The sequence below is a fragment of the Lutjanus erythropterus genome, chromosome 10 (genome assembly GCF_056507025.1).
Source record: "Lutjanus erythropterus isolate fLutEry1 chromosome 10, fLutEry1.hap2, whole genome shotgun sequence".
Lineage (NCBI taxonomy): Eukaryota > Metazoa > Chordata > Actinopteri > Lutjaniformes > Lutjanidae > Lutjanus > Lutjanus erythropterus.
In genome coordinates, this window is record NC_139326.1 from 38,572,399 (window position 1) to 38,593,333 (window position 20,935).

At 39.6% G+C, this 20,935-nt stretch overlaps 1 protein-coding gene across 1 annotated transcript in view; it reads right to left on the reverse strand.

The window, feature by feature from the left end:
- LOC146320846 (whirlin-like) overlaps positions 1-20,935 on the reverse strand; it is a 176,023-nt gene that overhangs the window by 1,974 nt on the left and 153,114 nt on the right. Inside the window, exons 9-11 of the mRNA XM_084729256.1 lie at positions 16,941-17,646; positions 14,239-14,414; positions 4,044-4,172 (exon numbers count right to left, since the gene is read on the reverse strand). Of these exons, the coding sequence (XP_084585382.1) occupies positions 4,044-4,172; positions 14,239-14,414; positions 16,941-17,646 (1,011 nt within the window). The remainder of the gene's footprint in view (positions 1-4,043; positions 4,173-14,238; positions 14,415-16,940; positions 17,647-20,935) is intronic.

Here is a 20,935-nt window from a genome sequence, read left to right on the forward strand (position 1 = left end):
AGAAATGGCTGTATTTCTTAAGGAAATTTTAGAAGGCAAAATTTTCATGTCATGTTTTGTTTTTCAACTTCTACTTTAAAATACTAGAATTTTAAGAACAATTCATTCATTAAGCTGAATTCAGAAAGACATCTATTTTAACCAGTGAGCTGCTTGCATACTTGACATTTAGTTGTTGTAGAAAGTGAAGGGAAGACTAAGATAAGTCATTTATTGGTAGAATCTCATGTTGGGTCAGTAGAGTCATGTTACATAACTATCCATTCTTCTTCTACAGTCTAACAAAGCCACAGGGTTAATCCATCCATCCATTCATTGATCCTTACTCCACTCTGGACAAAGAGCCAAAATTGCTTAATTCAATTTAATCCTCAGCACTAAATATGTTTATTTACTGTGACATTCAATTAAACCAGCAGCTGAAAACATCACTGTGGGGCATACAGGCCAATAATGAATTTTGATTCTGAAGACTGGCCAAGAAACTCAGAGGGTAATTAATCAGCTGCTTTATAACCAACACTAATACACACTCTGTACTTTAGTTTGATGCATGTGAGTGGAAATCTTGCATTTTTTGCTTGTTTTTTTTGTAACAAAACATATCTGACATATTTCTGACATATTTCTAGGGAATCAAAGGCAAGGTAATACTGGTCATCTCTTAGAGAGTCGTGGATCAGAGATTTGATGACTAAGCTGAGTCATTTGTCAGAAGAGCGACGTGTGGTGAGTGGGGGTGAGGAACTGGAGCAAATTGTGATGCTGAACACACTTGATTTCCAAACGCAGCTATTGTTTTCTCCTGCCAGCTACACACTGACAGTTTTTGGTCAAGCACCAAACCACCTGTCAACGAGGAGGTTTCCGAAGGCGTCAAGAGGCAGACAGGACTGACCAGCTGCTCCAGCCGAGCAAATCCAGGCCTCATCACACACCAGAAACAAGGCTGTCAAGTAAGCACGCACATTTTCTCTGTCATGTTTGTTCTTTCATCTTAAATAAAAAACAGAAAGAATAAGCTCATGCAACATATTGCTGCTTTGAGTGACACGTGCTTTATGAGACAACAGTGTATAAAAAGAAATTAGTTTGATTTTACACCTGCAAAGTGAGGAATGAAGGAGGAATGAAGGAGGAATTTACCCCTCTATGACATGCCCTTTAGGACCTCATACCACCTATGCAATTTTGTTTAAACTTATATATGATATCACAAAACATGTCTGTGTCCAGTATAATGAAGGCTTCAAGTATTCTAGTTAGTGAAAAAGCATTAAAACTGCAGTAAGCAATAAGAATGTGTCACAAAAGTTATGTTTCAGCTATGTTCCTGCAACAATTTTGTGCAAGTAGGGATATTGAATGGCTGGTAAAATTATTTCTCTGTCATTGTCTACACCAGAATTTCCAACTGAACTTGCTGGGTGAGTTGCATTGTGGGTAGGGCAGGTGCCAGCCTTTGACAAAGAAGAGGAAGGTGTAAAATAAAAAGGATGATACTCTGACTCTGCTGCATGGATTGTGATACTGTCCAACATTAGTCTGACAGCATTATAGGACTGAAACGCAGTGGAATGCAGTGCAAAATAAAATACATTTCTAAAGTAAAAATTTCTCCCTTTTGAGTACAGATTTTTTTTCTTTAAAATGAAGCACCAGACCCGAGATACACAGAGAAGACAAAAACTTGTAATTTAATATCTGTTGCACTGTATTGTGAGGGCCCTTGACTCCAAGTCTTTTAACTTCTCTGTCAACCTAGCTGGATTTAAAGAAGAGATAAACCAATTTAGAGTAAATTGCACATTTTAGTCTCTTCAGCACCAAACTGTGAATCCAATGACTGTGTGCAACCATTCAGAACAGAGCAGAGTGAGCTTTATTAGATTACAGTCCCTTGATATGATAGGAATATAATTGGCTGAATGTGCATGTATTCATATGCAATGTAATTTGCTGGCAATGACACTTGGTAGACTGATACAACATCATGTTGCAAAAGTTACATTGCAGCTATGTTTCTGCAATGAGTTTGCGCTAGTAGGGATATTGAGTGGCTGATAAAATTATTACTCTGTCGATGTCTGCACCAGAATTTCTTGGCGAGTGTTGTTGTTGGGTGTGTTGTGTTGTGGGTAGTACAGGTGCCAGCCTTTGACAAAGAAGAAGAAAGTGTGAAATGAAAAAGGACAATATATTTGGTTCTCAGTGTTGCCAGACTGGGCGGTTTTTCCCACCCAGTTGTGCTGCTCTGGGTTGCATTGTGCAAGTTAAAACAGGCTTAGGCAGGAGGTCAGAAAATTTGGGCTTGTTTACCATGAGTGAGAATGGTTTTATAAGTCATCACAATACATTAAAAATATACCCATACACTGTAATCTCCACATTATGTGAACACATCTAATCGCTCAGCACAACTTTGATATGAAATCATTTTATTCATTCTAGTAAGAACATCTGCAGCTATCAAAGCTGTACTTACATCTGTACTTATTATAACAGAAACCACTTGCAACATGACATCAATATTTAGTTTTTTAGTGTATTTATTAGTTTAGCTTTTTGATATTATGGAATTGCATGTACTTCTCTTTCAAGGTTTGTTGCAGTTGATAAGTAAAATCAAACCTATTATTCGTGTTGTTTGAGCTGTCCCTTTATTTTTTCTTTATTTTTGAGTCAGAGGTCAGACAAGGATAATAGTTATATAGTTGTTACATTGTACAATGTAACCTTCTATCTGTGTTCTAGCCCACTTGTGAACATTTAAATTGTTGTTTTATTATGTCATATTGAAATTGTTATGAACCACAATACTACTGCTATTGTTTATGAATTCATTTGTGTTGTTAATTATAGGTAATATCTGGGCATCTTTTCATCAATTTCGGCTGGAAAACATCAAACCAATCTGACAACACTGCTGGTTTTGCTGCTCAATACTGGCACTGTCCATCATTAGTCTGACCATGTTATCAGATGTGATAGGAGTGACATGCTAAATGCAGTGCAAGATAAAGTATTTAGGAAATATAAATTACTGCCTTTTAAATAAAGATTTTCTTTTAAAAATGAAGCACCAGACCTGGGATTAACAGAGAAGGTCTGTAACAACCTGCAATTTAATTTCTGTTGCACTGTGTGTCTATATGCATTGTGAGGGCCCTTGACTCCAAGTTACAATGAATATAATATCTCTCCAGCCAACTCTTTTAACTTCTCTGTCAACCTAGCTGGTTTTAAAGAAGAGATAAACCAATTTAGATTAAATCACACATTTTAATCTCTTCAGCACCAACTGTGAATCCAATGACTGTGTGCAACCATTCAGAACAGAGCAGAGTGAGCTTTATTAGATTACAGCCCCTTGATATGATAGGAATATAATTGGCTGAATGTGCATGTATTCACATGCAATGTCACGCTGATTATATGGGACGTGTTTGATAGGCTGCAAAATGACTGCGAGGGTCATCATCGCAACGACTGACACTCAATGTCATCCACTGTCCTGAGATTCAGGGAGGCGGGTGAAAAGGAGGCATTGTTATGGAAATGACTGCACTGTCACAAAAAAAAAAAAAAAACTCCTCAAGGATGGCTGGTCATGAAAGAAGAGATGGAGGTGGGGGGTGCTGGGTACTGCTGAGGTGACCGAGGCTGTAACTCATTCAGTGATTAGCTGATGTTATCGCCTCTCGCCCTCAGCCCATATAAAACACTTCTGTTATGTAAATGTGCTGCTATGCTTTCTTTGTACTTTTTGGACTTAACAAAATGTGAAAGGTGTCGGAGAGAAATATCAGCAGCGCTTGTATTTGCAGATTGCCTCAGAATGCTTTCTGTGCAAAACAAATGGAAGGTAATAATCGGATGCTGAAGGAGTCTCTATTAGAGCAGAAAGTGAAATGTTAATATTTTTTCTGCATTTTCAACTCAAGTCATGTACACTCAATTTTAAAGACAAGACACTTAACGTTGGCACAAAACAATGGCTTCGAGCCATAAATCAGCCAAACCCAATTATATCGCTGCCTCACCTGAATGGTGACTATGCGGGGCAAAGGTTGGCGTGTGTTGGCTCCCCCCTCGATAGCGATGCCAAGGGTGCTGGCATTTTTCACCACTCGTACCAGGGTGGCACTGGGCACTGGGACCGGTGAGCCAGTCTGCTGGGACACAATGTGAAGAGGGATCAGGTGCAAGAACAACTGAAAGCCAATAATCCAAATTTCTTGTGATAACAGGGTGCCATTCTGTGGGTAAAGACATACAAGCAAAAACACATTTATATGCTGATGACACAGTGATTTACATGCATGCTCCCTCCATTACAAACTGTTCTGCTGACTTTAAAGTTGGCTTTAAATGATCAGAAAATAAAGTTCATGTTCTTCTCAAAAGCTTGCTCACAGTAGCTTGATGATTTTAGCATTTTCACATCTAACAGACATTATTTTGACATCTTGGACATCATTAACCAGTCGCAGACAACAGCACTGATCTTCATCTATAAAGCGATACTGGGAAAACGTCCAGCCCAGCCCTGTAGACCCCTCTGTCACAGCTCTGGTAGTTACCAGCTACGCTCCTCCAATGTGGTTACCTTTTAACATGCCACAGGTTTTAACAGACCTTTGGAAAACTGTATTATCTCACTGTTCACTATGGGCATGGAACAATCTACAAAAAGATCTAAAGTTAGAGACACTTGTATCTACTGATGAATTTAAGGAAATCATAAAGAATGTAGTGATGTAGAAACGTGTTGGCTTTTCTTGAGAGATCACTATTTTTGAATATACAGTATTTATTGTTTAACTGTGGATATGTGTATATAATGTATTTATTGCACTTTAATATCCATATATAATATCCGTCTGTCTTTTTAAAGAGATCTCCATTCTCAGTGAGTCTTTCTGGTTAAATGAAGGTAAAATAAAACAAAAATGTCAAAGAAAATTAAAAATATAGATCTAAATCAAACCCACAAACTACCTCTGATAATTTTTGGAACTTAACCAACTGTCCAATAAGAAACAGTGATTGGTCAGGTGTGGAGGAGTGAAAGTAGACAGGGCTAAATTTCTCACTCACACTGCATCCACCCTACCATGGTTTTGTTTTATAATACACAAGTTTTGCTTCATTTACACCTAGTGTGCACACTCCTCCGGTGTTTTCAAGCCCTAAAAATGGAAGTTTGGAAACGCTGCTGGTCCCATTTTAATTTTAAAACTCTGCCGTTTTATGCAACCCTTTCACACGCTTTGAGTCTGGCTGTTGCTTGACTGCTTCAGTTTTAATGCTCTTTTATATACTTTTGGTTTTAATGCTGTTATAAAAGCTAATTTCTCTTGATGTCTAGTTCGTAACGCATCACCTGCCTCCATTACCACGGACTGTCAGCTGAGTCAACACACAGTAGCCAGTGAGGATAATATCTAGCATTACCGCTGCTGGTGTTTTATGAAAAAAAAAAAAATCATTATGGATTATAATAGAAAATTGTATACCTCTGTTATCAGTAGGTACTAAAGGTTTTAAATTTTGAAGGCTTTTAACATATTTTAAAGTTGTTTAAAGACTGGGACAAGGCCCAGTTATCAAGAATAGCTGATACATATGTTTTTTTCGTTTCTTTTTTGTAGTTCAGGTTACAAATGTGATGATCCCTGCTGTGTCCTCTTGTGTTTGCTTTGTGATTCACAAGTGAATCATTAGTGTAACCAGGAACACCTGAGACCCCCAGTGGGTTTCTGGGTTATTTAAACTTGGCTGCAGTCCAGTTCTGTGACACCATTTTCCTTTTTTGCAGCAGCTCTCTCTGTTCTCCCTTCTAGCCACCTGCTTTTGGTTTGGTTTGTTATTGCCATTTCGCTAGTAATTCTGCTTTTTACACTCATACACACACCCATCATTAAACCCTCATACATACTGATTTCACCGACATCCACATGCCACACTCTAATTAGCTCTCACCTCTTGAATTTGGTTAAATAGCACCTCTAATTTCATTTAATTTGGTCTAATCTTGTTATTTTGTGTGATGAAGTGTCTTCTTTTTTGTGATTGCCTGAGCTGGATCATGACAAAAATGAAACAGGATAGAGCACCCACATGCAAATAAAGCCATGAACTCAACACATACAGATAGTATGAGTAGTAGGTACAAATAGTTTGTTACAGTACTTAAGTAGATTTTTAAGGTATCTGTACTGGAGTACGTCTTTTTCGGACAAACTTTTCACCTTTACTCCCTACATTTTAACACAAATATCTATACTGTCCACTCCTTACTGTGCCCAAATCCTCTGCCATCATAAAGATTACTGGCCTGTGGTCCTGACACCGGTGATCATGAAATGTATGGAGAGACTGGTGTTACAGCATGTCAAGGTCCACATCCCACCTGGCTTTGACCAACATCAGTTCGCCTACAGGTCCAACAGATCCACAGATGACGCCATCTCCATTGCCCTCCACACTGCTCTCAGCCACATTGAAATCCCAACACATATATCAGGATGCTGTTTGTTGACTTCAGCTCGGCATTTAACTCCATCAGCCCCAGCCGACTCATCAACAAACTGCAGACACTACAACTTGGAACCTCCCTTTGTCTGTGGATCAAGGACTTCCTGACTAACAGACCCCAGCATGTCAGAATGGGCACCTCCACATCCTCCACCATCGTCCTCAATACTGGTGTTCCTTAGAGCTGTGTGCTGAGTCCAGTCTTGTATAAACTGTACACTCATGACTGCGTCGCTACTCATGGCCCCAACACCCTCATCAAATTTGCGGATGATATAACCGCCGTGGGGCTCATCAACAACGGTGACGAGGCACCATACAGGGAGGAGGTTCAAGCACTGGTGGCCTGGTGCAGTGACAACCACCTCAACCTCAACACCAAGAAGACAAAAGAAGTCATCACTGACTTCCGGAAGTCAAGGACCACACTGCACTCAGGCCTGAGCATCAATGGGGAGGAAGTGGAACGGGTCACCAGCTTTAAGTTTCTTGGCCTGCACATCTTGGAGGACCTGGGCCAGACTGTGAACACCACCCACATCATCAAAAAGGCCCAGCAGCGTCTCTTTTTTCTGAGAACGCTGAGGAGGAACAATCTCCCTCCACGTCTGCTGAAAAACTTCTACCACTGCACAATAGAGTGTCCTCACCTAATGATGCAACAAGGCAGAAACAACATAAAAGATGTGGCAGGACACATGGACACAAGGACAAGGTAAGAAGCTGAAACAGAGGGAGACTCTCCGGTGGAGAAAAGGTGAAGTTCAGTCAACTCTTTTCCCGCTACTGATGAGATATCTTGTCATTTAAGACACAATGATGTCACATGATGTCACGCACATAATAAGAAGTGATAAAAAAAGTTGATATTCTGCTTAAAATGTGTCAGCATTTTCTCAATTTTTTGTCTGAAAAGTGGATTTTTATTTGATGCAACCAACCAACATTCAAGTGCTTATAAAAAAAAGATGAATGAAGCTAGAACAAAACCTTTTTTGTGTCTGAAACTAGATGATCTGTTCTTTTGATATATTCCATGTTAACATATTCATAGAACTGAATATTCTGTGGGTGTGAATTTTGTCAAAAATGCTGGCACTGGCTGGCAGCTTTTTTGAAAACCTCTGGCAGGGAAAGAGTTAACTTTGCACAGGGACAGCCAGTAGAAATATTCTTCAGGGGGGCTGTTTTTCACTTTGAGTACATGTCAGAGCCTGTGTTTTTTCACTTTTACTGAAGTAAAGAAGTTGAATCAGTACTTCTAACACTATCAGAGTGTTTTTTTACACAAGTATTTGTACTTTTACCTGTGTACAGAATGTGTGGACTTTTGCCACCTCTCATACTAAGTGGCTCATCTGGAAATAAAGAGCAGATGTGGTGTGGAAGATAATGTTTTGCTGTTAGGTGTTTCTCTACACTGAGTTCACTTCTTCAAAACTCTACCTACAGTCAGCACGGCAGTGGTTAGTGTGGACTCAACTGTGGATCACTTTTCATTGCTTTGACATAAAATACATTCATTAAAATTCATGAACTGTTCTCTCACTCCAACTCAGGCGCCACCCAAACTCTGTGTAGTTAGGTTTTTGCACGTTTAGATACATCAAAACCTAACGTAGCACCATTTGCTGTATTCTGCTGCATTTACATCTAAGAAAAGGGAAAAAAGGAAAAGGAGAGCAATGAATAGAAAAGTTCAACCACAGCTGATTCATTCATTTTTTTTAAATTCGTTTTTCTCAGTAAACATGGAGTGAGACACAGAGAGATGGCTGGTAGAGGAGGACAAGATAAACCAGCTGTGTCAGTTAGGTGCACTTGTACTGGAAGAAGACAGTGGGAAAGAAAAGCAAACTGTTTCAGAAATTAAGATTTCTCACTAAAATAGGTGCTGGTTAGTGGATCAGATATACACTGCCTGGCCAAGAAAAAAAAAAAATCCTCACCTGGATTTAACCAAGCAAATAGTCCAGATCCTTCCACTGGAACATTACTGCAGAGATGAATATGTTTCAGCTGGTAACAAGTTATTGAACTCTAACTGATGCAGTGAGCAACTTCTCATTTCTTAAACAACCATGTCAGAAGACATATCCTGTGGTCGAGGAAAAGATGTTACTCTGTTTCAGAAGAGTCAAATTATTGACCTGCATCAAGCAAAGAAAACAACTAAGGAGATTGATGAAGCTACTAAAACTGAGTTAAGAACTGTCCAACACATTATTAAAACCTGGAAGAATAGTGGTGAACCTTCATCTTCAAGGAAGAAATGTGGTCAGAAAATAATCTTGAATTATCCTGATCAGAGATCACTTAAACGTTTGGTGAAATCAAATCATAAAAAATCAACAGTAGAACTCACGGCTGTGTTTAATAGTGAAAGTAAGAACATTTCCACACACAATGTGAAGAGAACTCAAGGGATTGAGACTAAACAGCTGTGGAGCCTTAAGAAAACCACTTATCAGTGAGGATCATCAGAAAAAAGGCTTCAGTTTACTAGAGAGCATAAAGATTGGACTGTGGATCAATGGAAAAAAATCATGTGGTCTGATGAGTCCAGATTTACTCTGTTCCAGAGTGATGGGGGCATCAGGGTAAGAAGAGAGGTGGATGAAGTGATGCTCCCATCATGCCTAGTGCCTACAGTACAGACCTGTGGGGTCAGTGTTATGATCTGGGGTTGCTTCAGTTGCTCAGGTCGAGGTTCAGCAACGTTACGTGTCAGGATTAATGGAGCTCAAATAGTGAAAGAGTGGTTCAGGGAGCATGAGACATCATTTTCACACATGGATTGTCCACCACAGAGTCCAGACCTGAACCCCACTGAGAATCTTTGGGATGTGCTGGAGAAGACTTTACTCAGTGGTCTGTCTCTCCCATCATCAATACAAGATCATGGAGAAAAATTAATGCAACTCTGAACAGAAATAAATGTTGTCACATTGTATTACCTTCTTGAAACGATGCCCAGGTTGGATGCGTGCTGTAATCAAAGCTAAAGGTGATCTGACAAAATATTATTATATTATTATTATTATTAGTGTGTGCCTAGTTTTTTGGCCAGGCAGTGTACATCAGATATCAGATTACCAGTGTGAATTAACTAAAGCTCCCTGCACTCTTAGGAGAAATTTCACACCAAACTCCCTTTAAGAAAACTAACATATTACCACTTAATGACTTGTATGCAAAAACACCTAACTCTAGACACACAAGATAAATGACCTTGTATATCGACACTCTTCTTGTGAATTTGGCATCAATATAATCCATAAAGATGAACTGTACGTCTGTACAAACTTTACAGTTTGGATTTTGTTGCCTCCTATTTTCATGGCAGAAGACAATGGGAAAGAAAGACAAACTGTTTCAAAAATTAAGATTTCTCACTAAACTGGGTGTTGGTGGTGGATCAGATAGACACTGAGACTCATAACACTGTTAATTCACCGTTTATCATGTGTTTGATCCAAGCTCAAATGTTCAAAAATAGCAAAGGTATGTGATCAAACAGCAGGGATGCAGCAGAACATATTTGTTCCCTTAATAGTGGGGGTGCAGTTGCTCCACCTATTCCGTTGCTCAGTATGGATTAAGGGCACACAGCGTGTCTGTTCAACAGGATTGGTGAATGTGCTGACAGGTTTGTGCCACGGTTTCTTTTAACCATTTGCAACATACCCACTGCAGCTTTATTTTGAAAAACCTCCACACGGTGCATGTCTTTTCTCTCTTTTCCTCACCTCAGGCTGCAGCAGAATTCTTCATTTACATTTTAATATGATAAAACTCTTCTATAGGGTTTTTTTCCCCAATTCCCAAGTCTGCTGGGTCAAATATCATTAATTCACTCAACAGGTCTCATCTGTGTTTGTTCAAACCTGCTTCAAGCACCTACATGTTCCTGTTGGAGTAATAAACGTTACGGTTGTTTGAAAGTCAATTTTCAATTATTCCTCTCTGTGTTTTTTTTTTGCCATCTGACTTGTGATGATACAGCAAACACCACCCATCTGGTTATCCAATGAGCTCACAGCCTGCCTAGAATTATTTTCAAACTAAGCAGTGGATATATATAGAGTGGATAACCAGTCTTTTCCTGTCAAGGACGACCTTGAAAAATTAAAATCAAATGAGAGCAGAGACTGTTTTATCCTGCTCATCCAATGAACTATGACAAAGAGAAATGACTGCGCTTATATGCAGAAAACAATGCTGAGGCTTGCAGCTTTTTATGTATGGCATCAAGTCAGTGCCAAAATGCAGTTATTTGTGCATGAAATGTACCCTGAGCACCATGCATCTCTTTTATAATCTGCTTCAATGTCTTTGAATTGAATGTCTCCTCTTTATCGCTCATTGTCCCTTCATGCTCTGATTGGTAGGGACAAGATTATCCCAAATGACTCATGGAAACCGATTTGCACTGAAAGCAATTTCAGTTATTTTACTCAATTCATTTTATAAATTTCCATTCCATTTTTTCCTGCATTTGCAACAACAAAGTGGCCAACAAGACTATTAAAGTTTCCAAATTAAAAGCACAGATCCTGCTCTATTACAATTCCATCATCAAAGAAATAGAGTTTATTTTATTGTCATATTTGTCACATCTTGTATTATGTTGATGTGATTGATTTTTCCACAACACAATCGTCTCCTTGTATGCAAATGAGACAGAGTGTACTTCATGGTTTTTTTTTTTTTTTGGTTTGTTTCTTCATCTGTTGTTTGATTGGTCCACTGCCACGCTCCATCGCTCCATCATCACGAGACAGCACATAATCTGGCGCTGTGTAATTAATCACACTGTTGTGTCTGCTGTGCTTTGGTTTTCTCTCTAATAAGTTTAACTTTTAAAATGTCACAAGCCCCTCTTCTTACTTTCACTCCAGTTGATCCATTAAAACAGTCTGCCAGTTGCTACCAGGTGATATCTTTTATTCTCACTGTGCTGTTGTCTGTTTTTTGTCTTCTATCATTTGGCCATAATTCAGCCAACATTTTTTTCTCAAAGGAGGAGAAATTAGAGCTTCTCCGCCAAGCCATGATTAGAGGGCTAACTGGGCTAACTAACTTTTTAGTTAGTTAACAGACAAAGTAACTTTTTATAATGTTTTGCTGGCTTGCAAAGAATGTTTGTGCTGTAGACTTCTAGTAGACAAATCTGGCGAAGTACCAGAAGTTAACAAGCCGCCTTTGCTGCGGTGGCGTCTCTCTACAGTATGAGTGCGAATGAATTTGAGCCGTCATAAGAAGTTTACAGTTTTTTACTTTTACATTTACTTTTTATTATACGTTACTTTTGACAACGATGTCTCGGAAGTCAGGGAGAAGCTGCAGAGCTCAAGTCAAACTTCAGCTTTGGATGAAAACAGAATGTAAAATACATAAAGCTTCACTTGACGAAGAGAGCTGCTGTTTGAGAGCAGAGACACTACAGAGATTCACTGAGTGTACAGAGGACCACCATGTGTCACAGTGGATCAAAAATATTAACAGAAAGGAACTTCATGAGAATCTTGAATACCTGATAAAAAAATGTGAATTCATATATATCTTTTAATATATATTCCACAATACTTCTTCACTTAAATGTGGTGGAAGTGGTGTGATTTTCTCTTCTTCATTATCCATTTTTGGCTGTTGTCACAACCAACATCTATCTACTATGTAACATTTGAATAATGGTAATAAAAGGAATTTTCACCAGTTACTGAGGGCTGCTGTCAATCTAATTATCCACACTGTCACTATTAGCAAGCAACAGCAGAGATGGTATTGAGAAGGGAACCCCAGATCTGCAAGATCTTGTGAGAGTGAACATTTCGACTGAAACTGTGAAAAATCTTGCAAATTTGGGGTTCCCCTCTGCAACCAACCAGCAGACACAGATAGTGCAGGACACGATGTGCCACCGCAGCGATGGCGGAACACACAAAGTGGTCACCGGATTTGTCTACAGAGCTAGCCAGTGCTTTGCTGCTCAGTTCTGGACAGTTCTTAGCAGTGGCCACTCACAGCGCTGCAGGCAAAAATTCCCCACCGGCCCAAAAAGCAGTTTACCCCATAGTCCACCATTATTAGAGAGATCTATAAGAGACATCTGTACAGGTCACCTCAAACTGCAAACAAGGTCAGTTATGAATTTTTGATGCATGGAGGTTTTATAATTGTAAAACTTTTCTTGAGCTGCAAAAAGCAATTTAAAAGCTGGAAAACAACATTTACTCCTCTGCAAACAAATTCTCAAGACACTGGACAAAAATCCATCACATTATCTCCACTGTAACATCTTTAAAAGGCATCATCTCCTGACCTTTGACAGCTTTGTGTGTCTTGTTGATGTTAGTCTAGTGTTCAAAGTGATTAATGATTTGTCTGCTCCTCCACTAAAAGAGTTCATATCAGCAGCTCAGACACTGGGAGGACAACCAGGACAAGCAGGACAACCAGGACAAGAAGCAGAGGTGACTGCAGTACAGCTCAGATCTACTGAGTTTGACAGATCAGTGTTCTCTGTTAGGGACACAAACTATTGGAACTCAGGACCAAGTGACATAAGATTAGTGACTTTTCACAATGCAATGTGGGATACTTTGTTACATTAGTGTTACAAGTATTGTTACATTACTACAATATTACTCAAGATTATGAAAGTAATCTTCTCAGAGTATTAGTTACTTCTTTTCTTTAATGTATTATCTATGGAAGCATTCAATCAAAGGTGTTTCTGTTTCTTTGAATCTTTTGTCTGAACCTCTCCCAGTCATCTCTACAAATTTTGTGCACTTCACAGTTGAAAATGCTCGCAATGAATTTATCTTTAATAATTTATCATTCATAATGTCAGTTGTTCTCATTTTCAGTTTAAATTTCTTTCTGCAACAAAAGGCTCTGCCAGAAAAAACAGTTACTGTCATTTCTAGACTGTTGATTAAAGATCCATGAGTACATTTTTAATTGGTTAAATTCTTAAACAGCGATTGATCGATTAATGAAAAATCATTAACATCCTTATTCCAAACCTGTGCTGCTGCAGCATTTTGTTTTTTGTCCATATGCCCTGTTTTCACTGGTCTATTTGTCATCAGAGCACCTTATTGGCTACAAAACGGCAGAGGCAAAGTTTGGATATTCATTTAAACTTCACTCAGAACACAATTATGATTTTAAAAGTAACTAAGTAGATTATATGATGTAATGCTTACTTAAGTATGAATAAAAGTTCAAACTTGAAAATCTACTCATAAAAGTACAAGTACCAAAAAAAATTTACTTAACCGCAGTATTTGTAATTAATTACTTCCACCACTGCTAGTAATTTGGACACAGACAGGCAGCTACAGTAGCTACTGAACAGTGAAATGTTTGTGAAGGAATGCAGAGCAGCTGAAAGAAATGCTCTTTATTACTTACTAGGTCATGACAGCTCTCAAATTTATTTTGATGTATTTTAATTTGAGTAACAAAGCATCTCCATATTGATTAAATTGTATTCAATTCAGGCTTAGAGCACTAAACTTGGATTCACTAAACAGGTTAGTTTTTAATTGTGCAACAGAGCGAGTTTTTTTGTCCTGTGTAAAATCACCTCGAGACAGAGCAGTCCTGATTTGATAAGACTACGAGCAACATGTAGACTCTAATAACTTGTTGAAGTGGTTATTTATGACTGTATGAAGCCCTCACTTGTCTGGTGGCCCCTGGAGGAGGCGCGTGGGCCCCTGGCTGTTCCAGATGGCCCTGCTGGTTCTTGCTGGGTCGAGGGCTGCCGTCCTTACTGAGGCCTCCTGCTTCGGCTATATCCACCCCGCTGTCCTCACTCAGAGTCTGGCCACTGTCTGACAGCTGGGACAGGGTGGCCCCTGGATAGGACATCAGAATGTTAGTCCACGAAGAAGCAGTAAATACACACAGCACCGGGGGTCTCATCTGATCTTTGATAGTGGCCTTAATGGACCTCGGCTGCAGAGAGAACCTTTATTTAAGACAAGCTTTAATCTAAACAATCATAATATGATTTAATCATATTTTAATATGATTTCTGTCTCTTTAACCTCTGGTCTTGATTTCAGTATTGTGTTCATTTCAACAATACACTCCAGTAAACAGTGTGGTCAATATTGTACAATAGACAACCAGCTACACATTTTCATTTCTATTTAATTTCTTGCTTCATTTTTACTTGTTTCATTAAAAACTTTATCTCTTTTCTTACCTTCTAGTTTGTCTCCGTGTAGTTTTTATCATATCTTATCTTAGTCCACACACTTTACTGTTCTTATGCTAGATGAGTGCTCTCACCTACTTTTCAGAAAAAAAGTTGCAAGAGCAAGTAGTTTCTGTGAAGTCATTCACAGAAGAATAGGCAACACATAATCCAACAAAACAGATGACTAGAATGCAACAGAATGTAAAAGCAGAGTTAGAGGAGAGTAACATTAAACAGACAGCTGAGAGATGAATAACAATTATTACTTCTTGCGCTGATGTGTTCGAGTCAAAGCTCAACTTAGTTTGAATGGCTGGCAAAGAAAATTGTTTGTTAGTGAGTTGTGAGTTGTATGATAGGCTTCTTGAAAACTTGAATCTTGAAAGTCTCACATCATGGACGTTCATTTTTCAGTGGAAATTTGAAATCTTAATCGTGTTTCATTTTTCTTTGCAGGAAAATATTGATGTCCTCATCTTTTCATTGTGCCTTTGCATTTCCTGCATTGTCTTACCCGCTTGCTTGCTGGCTACATCATTAGACTTGTGGGCTTCTAGATATGGACGGTTTTAGTGGTGCCTCACAGCAGTGTTCTCATAACTTAACCACTTCAACGCCAAGTATATCATGCAAACGACTTCCCACAGTGTAACTACGGGCTTGCAAGTTCCATTTGAAGGCGGCATGTAGCTTGTACAGCTGTTCTCTCTGTTGGAAACAATGGCCTTACTTTTGGTTTTAAAGCCCTGTGGCCTATTAGCATCATTGTCAATATGGTTATTATCACGCCAATTATGACTGTTTGAAAAACTTTTGCTGGGAAGCTCCATTAAAGAGTGAGTAACTAGTAAAAACAGGTAAGTTAAGTAATAAAAGACAGAACAATAATAATAAGATAAATATAAAGTAATAGAATAAAATAAAGTAAATCTGTATTTGCAAAATTCTATAAAACAATAAAGTAAAAATACTCAGTAGTGTAAGCAGGAGACTTCAGACTGGGGATCTGCGTTTCATGTCATGCCACACTGTTTCCTCACATAAATAAATTACATAATAAGCAAAATTACAAGAGAAAAAGTTAAGTTTAAAGCTTTTTAATGCCTGCCTGTTTTTTGTTTGTTTTGTATTTAACTACATTATTCAAAGGGCCAATTTAACCAAATATCTCAAAAATACATATTTTTCTTCTGGCCTGTAGAGATACAGTATTTATCCATCTATACTGTTTTGCTGCACGTTGCAGAGTTTTGGAGATGTCAGCCTTACAGATGTCTGCCTTTTCTGCAGTATATTGGAACAAAAAAAAAATAAAAATAAAAAATACACCTGAAAAACTTAACAGCAATGTCTCTTTCCAGAAATAGCAGTTTCATGTAGGAAGTACTTTCTTTCTGCAGTTGAATCTACCAACACGAAACTGCTCACAACAAGGTCTGTGGATTATTTTGAGTAAACTGGTCATGATTTTTGGAAAGAGACGCTGGTTTTGAATTTTTCACATGTATTTTTGGGGCGCTTTGAGTACCACAAGCTGAGTGCCATTTAGTCCCATTATATTGACAGAAGGTAGACATCTCTGCTGCTCCAACACTCTGCAGCACACATACAAAAATCTGGAGGAATAATAGCATTATTATTGATTTTGAGATGTACTGTCCCTTTAAGTATCTGGCTTTTTATGTTTTTGTATTTATGCAAAGGAATTTTTAGATTTATACATAATGAAAATAAATTCTAAATTCTCAAGAAATTACGAGTTTCAGTGACAGCAGCTTCAGGCAAATTGACTGGAATCAATAAGTTAATAGAAACAATACATGTTAAAAAGAGAAATTGAAATGCTGCAGGTAAAAACATTATGGAGAATTTATTGTGAGCCATGAGATAAAAGTTAATACACCACCCTTTATATTTCTGGGACTGTAGGGGGCTTTTATTTTTCATACTCTGAGACTTTAGATACATATTATTTATTTGAGAATACACAACTGCAGTAAATCTATAACTCAAATGAGAGGTACATTTACTTCCCATAGGCAATGATGTTGTTGGTATTAGTAACAATATATTTTGCTTGACAAGTTAATCTTGTGTGTTGAGGCAGATATGAGATGTACAGACAAACAACACACACACACACACACACACACACACATACAGTCACAGATGTGTGTACCTCTCTGCTGGGGTCTGGAGTCTGCAGACAGCCGGTTCATGTCTGTAATGACGACTTTCTGGGCGAGAGCGGGTGAGCAGGGTCGGTCGGGACTACAGGGTGGAGCGGCAGGCGTGATGAGAGAGGGGCAGGGGGAGGCGCATGGCGAGGGGCGGGGCGACGGATGAGGGGACGGCATGGGAGACGCTGCTTTGGAAGAGGACGCAGACTTCAACAAGACGGAGGACTTCTCGTAGGAGCTGGATCTGGAAGAGAGCTTGACAGACGGCTCCGGCTTAGCGGAGCCGGACGAGTCCCGGTGGTGCACGAAGCCCGGGCAGGTGTGGTGTCCCGAACTGGGCCGGCCGTGGTGAGCGGCATGGTGGTGGAAGTGATGGGCGAAGTGGGGGTGGTTGTGGTGCTCAGAGTCGGAGAGCTGGAGGGAACTCTGGCAGGTGTGATGGAGAGCGTTGAGGGAGGTGTGGTGGGTGGCACCGGTGCAGGTGTGCTGGGGGGGCTGGTGGACGTTGGGGAGGGATTTGAGCGACTTGTGGAGGCAGTCCTGGAGCAGCCGGGTGGGGCCGGCGAAGTGCAGGCTGGAGCCGGGCTGCACCAGCCGTGCTGAAGGCTTCCGGTTGAGCTCCTTCTCTCTGGACGGTCTGCTCTGAGGCTGGAGAGGAGCAGCCCTGAAGGGTGGAGGAGACTCACCTGAAGCCTGCATGTCATCCTGTCAGTGAAGAGAAGACAACAACACATGAGGCCTACATGAACTGCACCAGAGTTTGTTTGGAACCGATCTGAGACCCACCTTTTCCGGCAGAGTCCGTCCATTTCTTTGGCGCGGGGATCGATTGACAGCTTTCGCACTAGCCCAAACAAACTGCACTAAACAGGCAAATGAACCACAGTCCTATTTTAACCAAATCAAATGAGGCAGATGTGAAAACATCTTTAGTCACAAATACACAATGCTGAAACACTTTTCTATAATTGATCCAATTTCAAACAATTGTATCACTGATTATATGAGCTAGAAACTACAAGTAACCTTGTTTCTACTGCAAGCATTTTGTCTTATACATTTTACACTTTGATAAAATGATTTTTTCAGCAGGCAGAAAGTCTAGGCCTACTGTCTTCCTGTCATCTTCTGACCTCAGCTGTGCAGCCCTATACCCTAGTGAGCAACCCAGAGGATAAGGAGTGAGATTTATATTCATTGTTACTGAGATCGAATGAAACACTTCTGTTTAAAAGGACTTGACTGCAGGGCAGTGCCACAACATATGAATCAAAGTTCCTACTTGTCCACAACCGTGCCAGCAGAGATCAGATGGTCCATTTTTTTTAGTCTGGAGGGAGTGATATGTGTTCTGTGAAGGATTTTAACTGTATAACTCTGGATCGGACTGACTAAATTACTGCAGGGTTCCTATATATTGTTTCCCGCTCTGGAGAGTGAAACCCTGACATCTTGTTCCCACTGAGACTAAACACTGGGATTCAGGGAAGTGAATCAACATCCTGTATAGACCTGAAACAGCACCTCTGTCTGATGCTACAGACTGTTTATCAGTAGCGCCAGATGTATCTGGAAAATGTGTTTTTTTTTGTTTGGTCATTTGGGTGAAGTGACCCTTTCGGAAATTCGAAATCTTTAGTATGTAGAAGGTTTGTGACAGGGACAAATTTATTATATTCCTGGTGTTGACTGTGACGCCTCAGGTGAGTGATTGTTAGTCATTTAAGTTGATTTGTCCACTGTCCTCCCACGCTCAGAACACTTCAGACCCTCGATCTCTTGCCCGGTGCTACTTTGAAATAAAATTTTCTGCATCTACAAGTCAGTGGCCATATTCACAAAGGAGTTTATCTTACTACTAGAAGTCCTCAAATTTCCTAACTAAGAATTTGCTCTTAAGAACTACTCACAAAACTGGTGAGAGCAACTTCCAGTATGCTAGAGGAACAAATGGAACTCATGAGGGGGTGGAGTTGAACCAGATGCTCTGGGTGACATGTGTTCAAAAATTAAATCAAATTCAGATGGATGGATGGATAAATGGAGGATTTCATAAAAAAAAATATTTTAGATATCTTATAAACTCTATCATATAAAAAACATATAGCATCAATTTTACTGGCTATTACAGCCATGGGAATGAAGTTATCTTTAGTTATGTGTTTTTGGGGCTTGGTGATTATTTAATGCACACTTATTGAACTGTCATATTGAGGTCTGAAGAATTCTGTCACACAGCTGAGGCTGAGATCAAACTGGATTTAACTGGTGTCCAGATAACAGTAAAATTGTGCCTTGGGCATTATTGGATTGTTTCTGTTTCTGATCCAACTGAATCTTTTAAACAGTTGCAATCAAAATATGGATTAAAAACTTCATTAGTATTCTGTTTTTGCAAAATGCTGATAAATAATTGCAGCACATTATTGACTGAAAGTTAGTCATAAAGGCGATGATCCTTCGCCCCAGCTGATTTAACTGTTTCTCGTCTGCCTCTTTCCTGTCAGTATGGCTTTAAGACACCAGTGTCTTTTACTGCGTTTCTGAATTCCTATCACGTGAAACATTGCACAGATCACAAGTGGCAGTTTGATGTTGAGCTTGATATGAACCGCTGATAAACCAGGCTATTTATGATGGTAGTTTGACACAAATCTGGCACCAGCCAATCAGGACACTTAATCAAAGTTAATCTGATGTATCAGTGATGCAAAGTTGTGAGCTAAGGTCAGAATATTTGATAAATTAGAGAATGAAAAAGACAAGAAACCAGCTAGACTGGCCATCGGGAGCCGTGACGCTCTGTGCACCACTTTATCATTGCTTTATATAAAAACCAGAGCATGAGAGACATGTTGTTGGTCCACTTTGACTGTGTGCCAGCCCACATCCTCCTGAAGATCCATAGATCCATAAGACAGAAGACAATGGCATTAAATTGCAAAGCTTAACCCTAGTTTCAGAGCAACAGGGACACAGTGTCCCCATAAGCATTAAAAACTGTCAGTCTCCTGCCTGAGGTGCACAGTGTGAGGGGAGTCAGAGAGACGCTGCGCTGCTGCCAGAGGAGTGCTGACTGAGATTACAGCATGCATGGAAATAAATGACAAAATAATTGATTTGTTTATATTTCTTATTTTCTCCCCGATGGCCTAAATAAGTCAAGTTGCTTCATATATTAAATATTTTGGCTGTAAAAAGAGACCCATGGCTTTAAAGATAGAGTAGGCAATAGGGTTGGGCGATTGGACGACTAGATCGTCTATCGACGATGGGCTGAATCCATCGCCAATTACTTTTTTTGCTCAATTTTTAGGGCGATATTTGTCATTTTATTTTGCTAATGTAATAGTGTGCAGAGTGACAGCCTCTGCTCTGCACTGCGCTCTCATCCAGCAGCGCAGTACACACCCACTCAGCTGACCATGAGTGAGCTGAGCTGGGTGACAAGTGAGAGGAAAACAGCCTGCAGAGTCAGACTCTTTAAACTCTTTCCACTCTGTAAAGTGAGGATTTATTTTGACCAAACCAGAGTTGGTGATTGTTGAAAGAGTGGACAGACTAACAAAGACGGTTTTGGTGAATTTTACATGTTTTTCTGTCAAGTTTAAATGAAGCGTGTTTTCCAAGGCATTAACGAGCCAATTATGCTTGTATTAGTTCAGTAAACAAGAGAAACTTGAATTCATAAGGTGTATGGTTGTATTTCTCCGTTTAAAATGGAAAATAAGTGTGAAAATATGTAATTTCTGGACACTTTGTGAGTTTATTTTATTCACTGGATGTAGTGAACATACTCAGCGTGCATAACATACTGAATTCACCACTTGCGCACATCTCCCAGCTGAGACCCGAGAGGTCAGGAGAAGGTGGGTGGGGGGACGATGGTATCGCCAATCGCCGATGGATGGGCTGACAATGATCACTCGGAAAATTTTTGCATATTGTCCAACTCTAGTAGGCAACATTTCTTTGGTACCATTGAGAAATAATT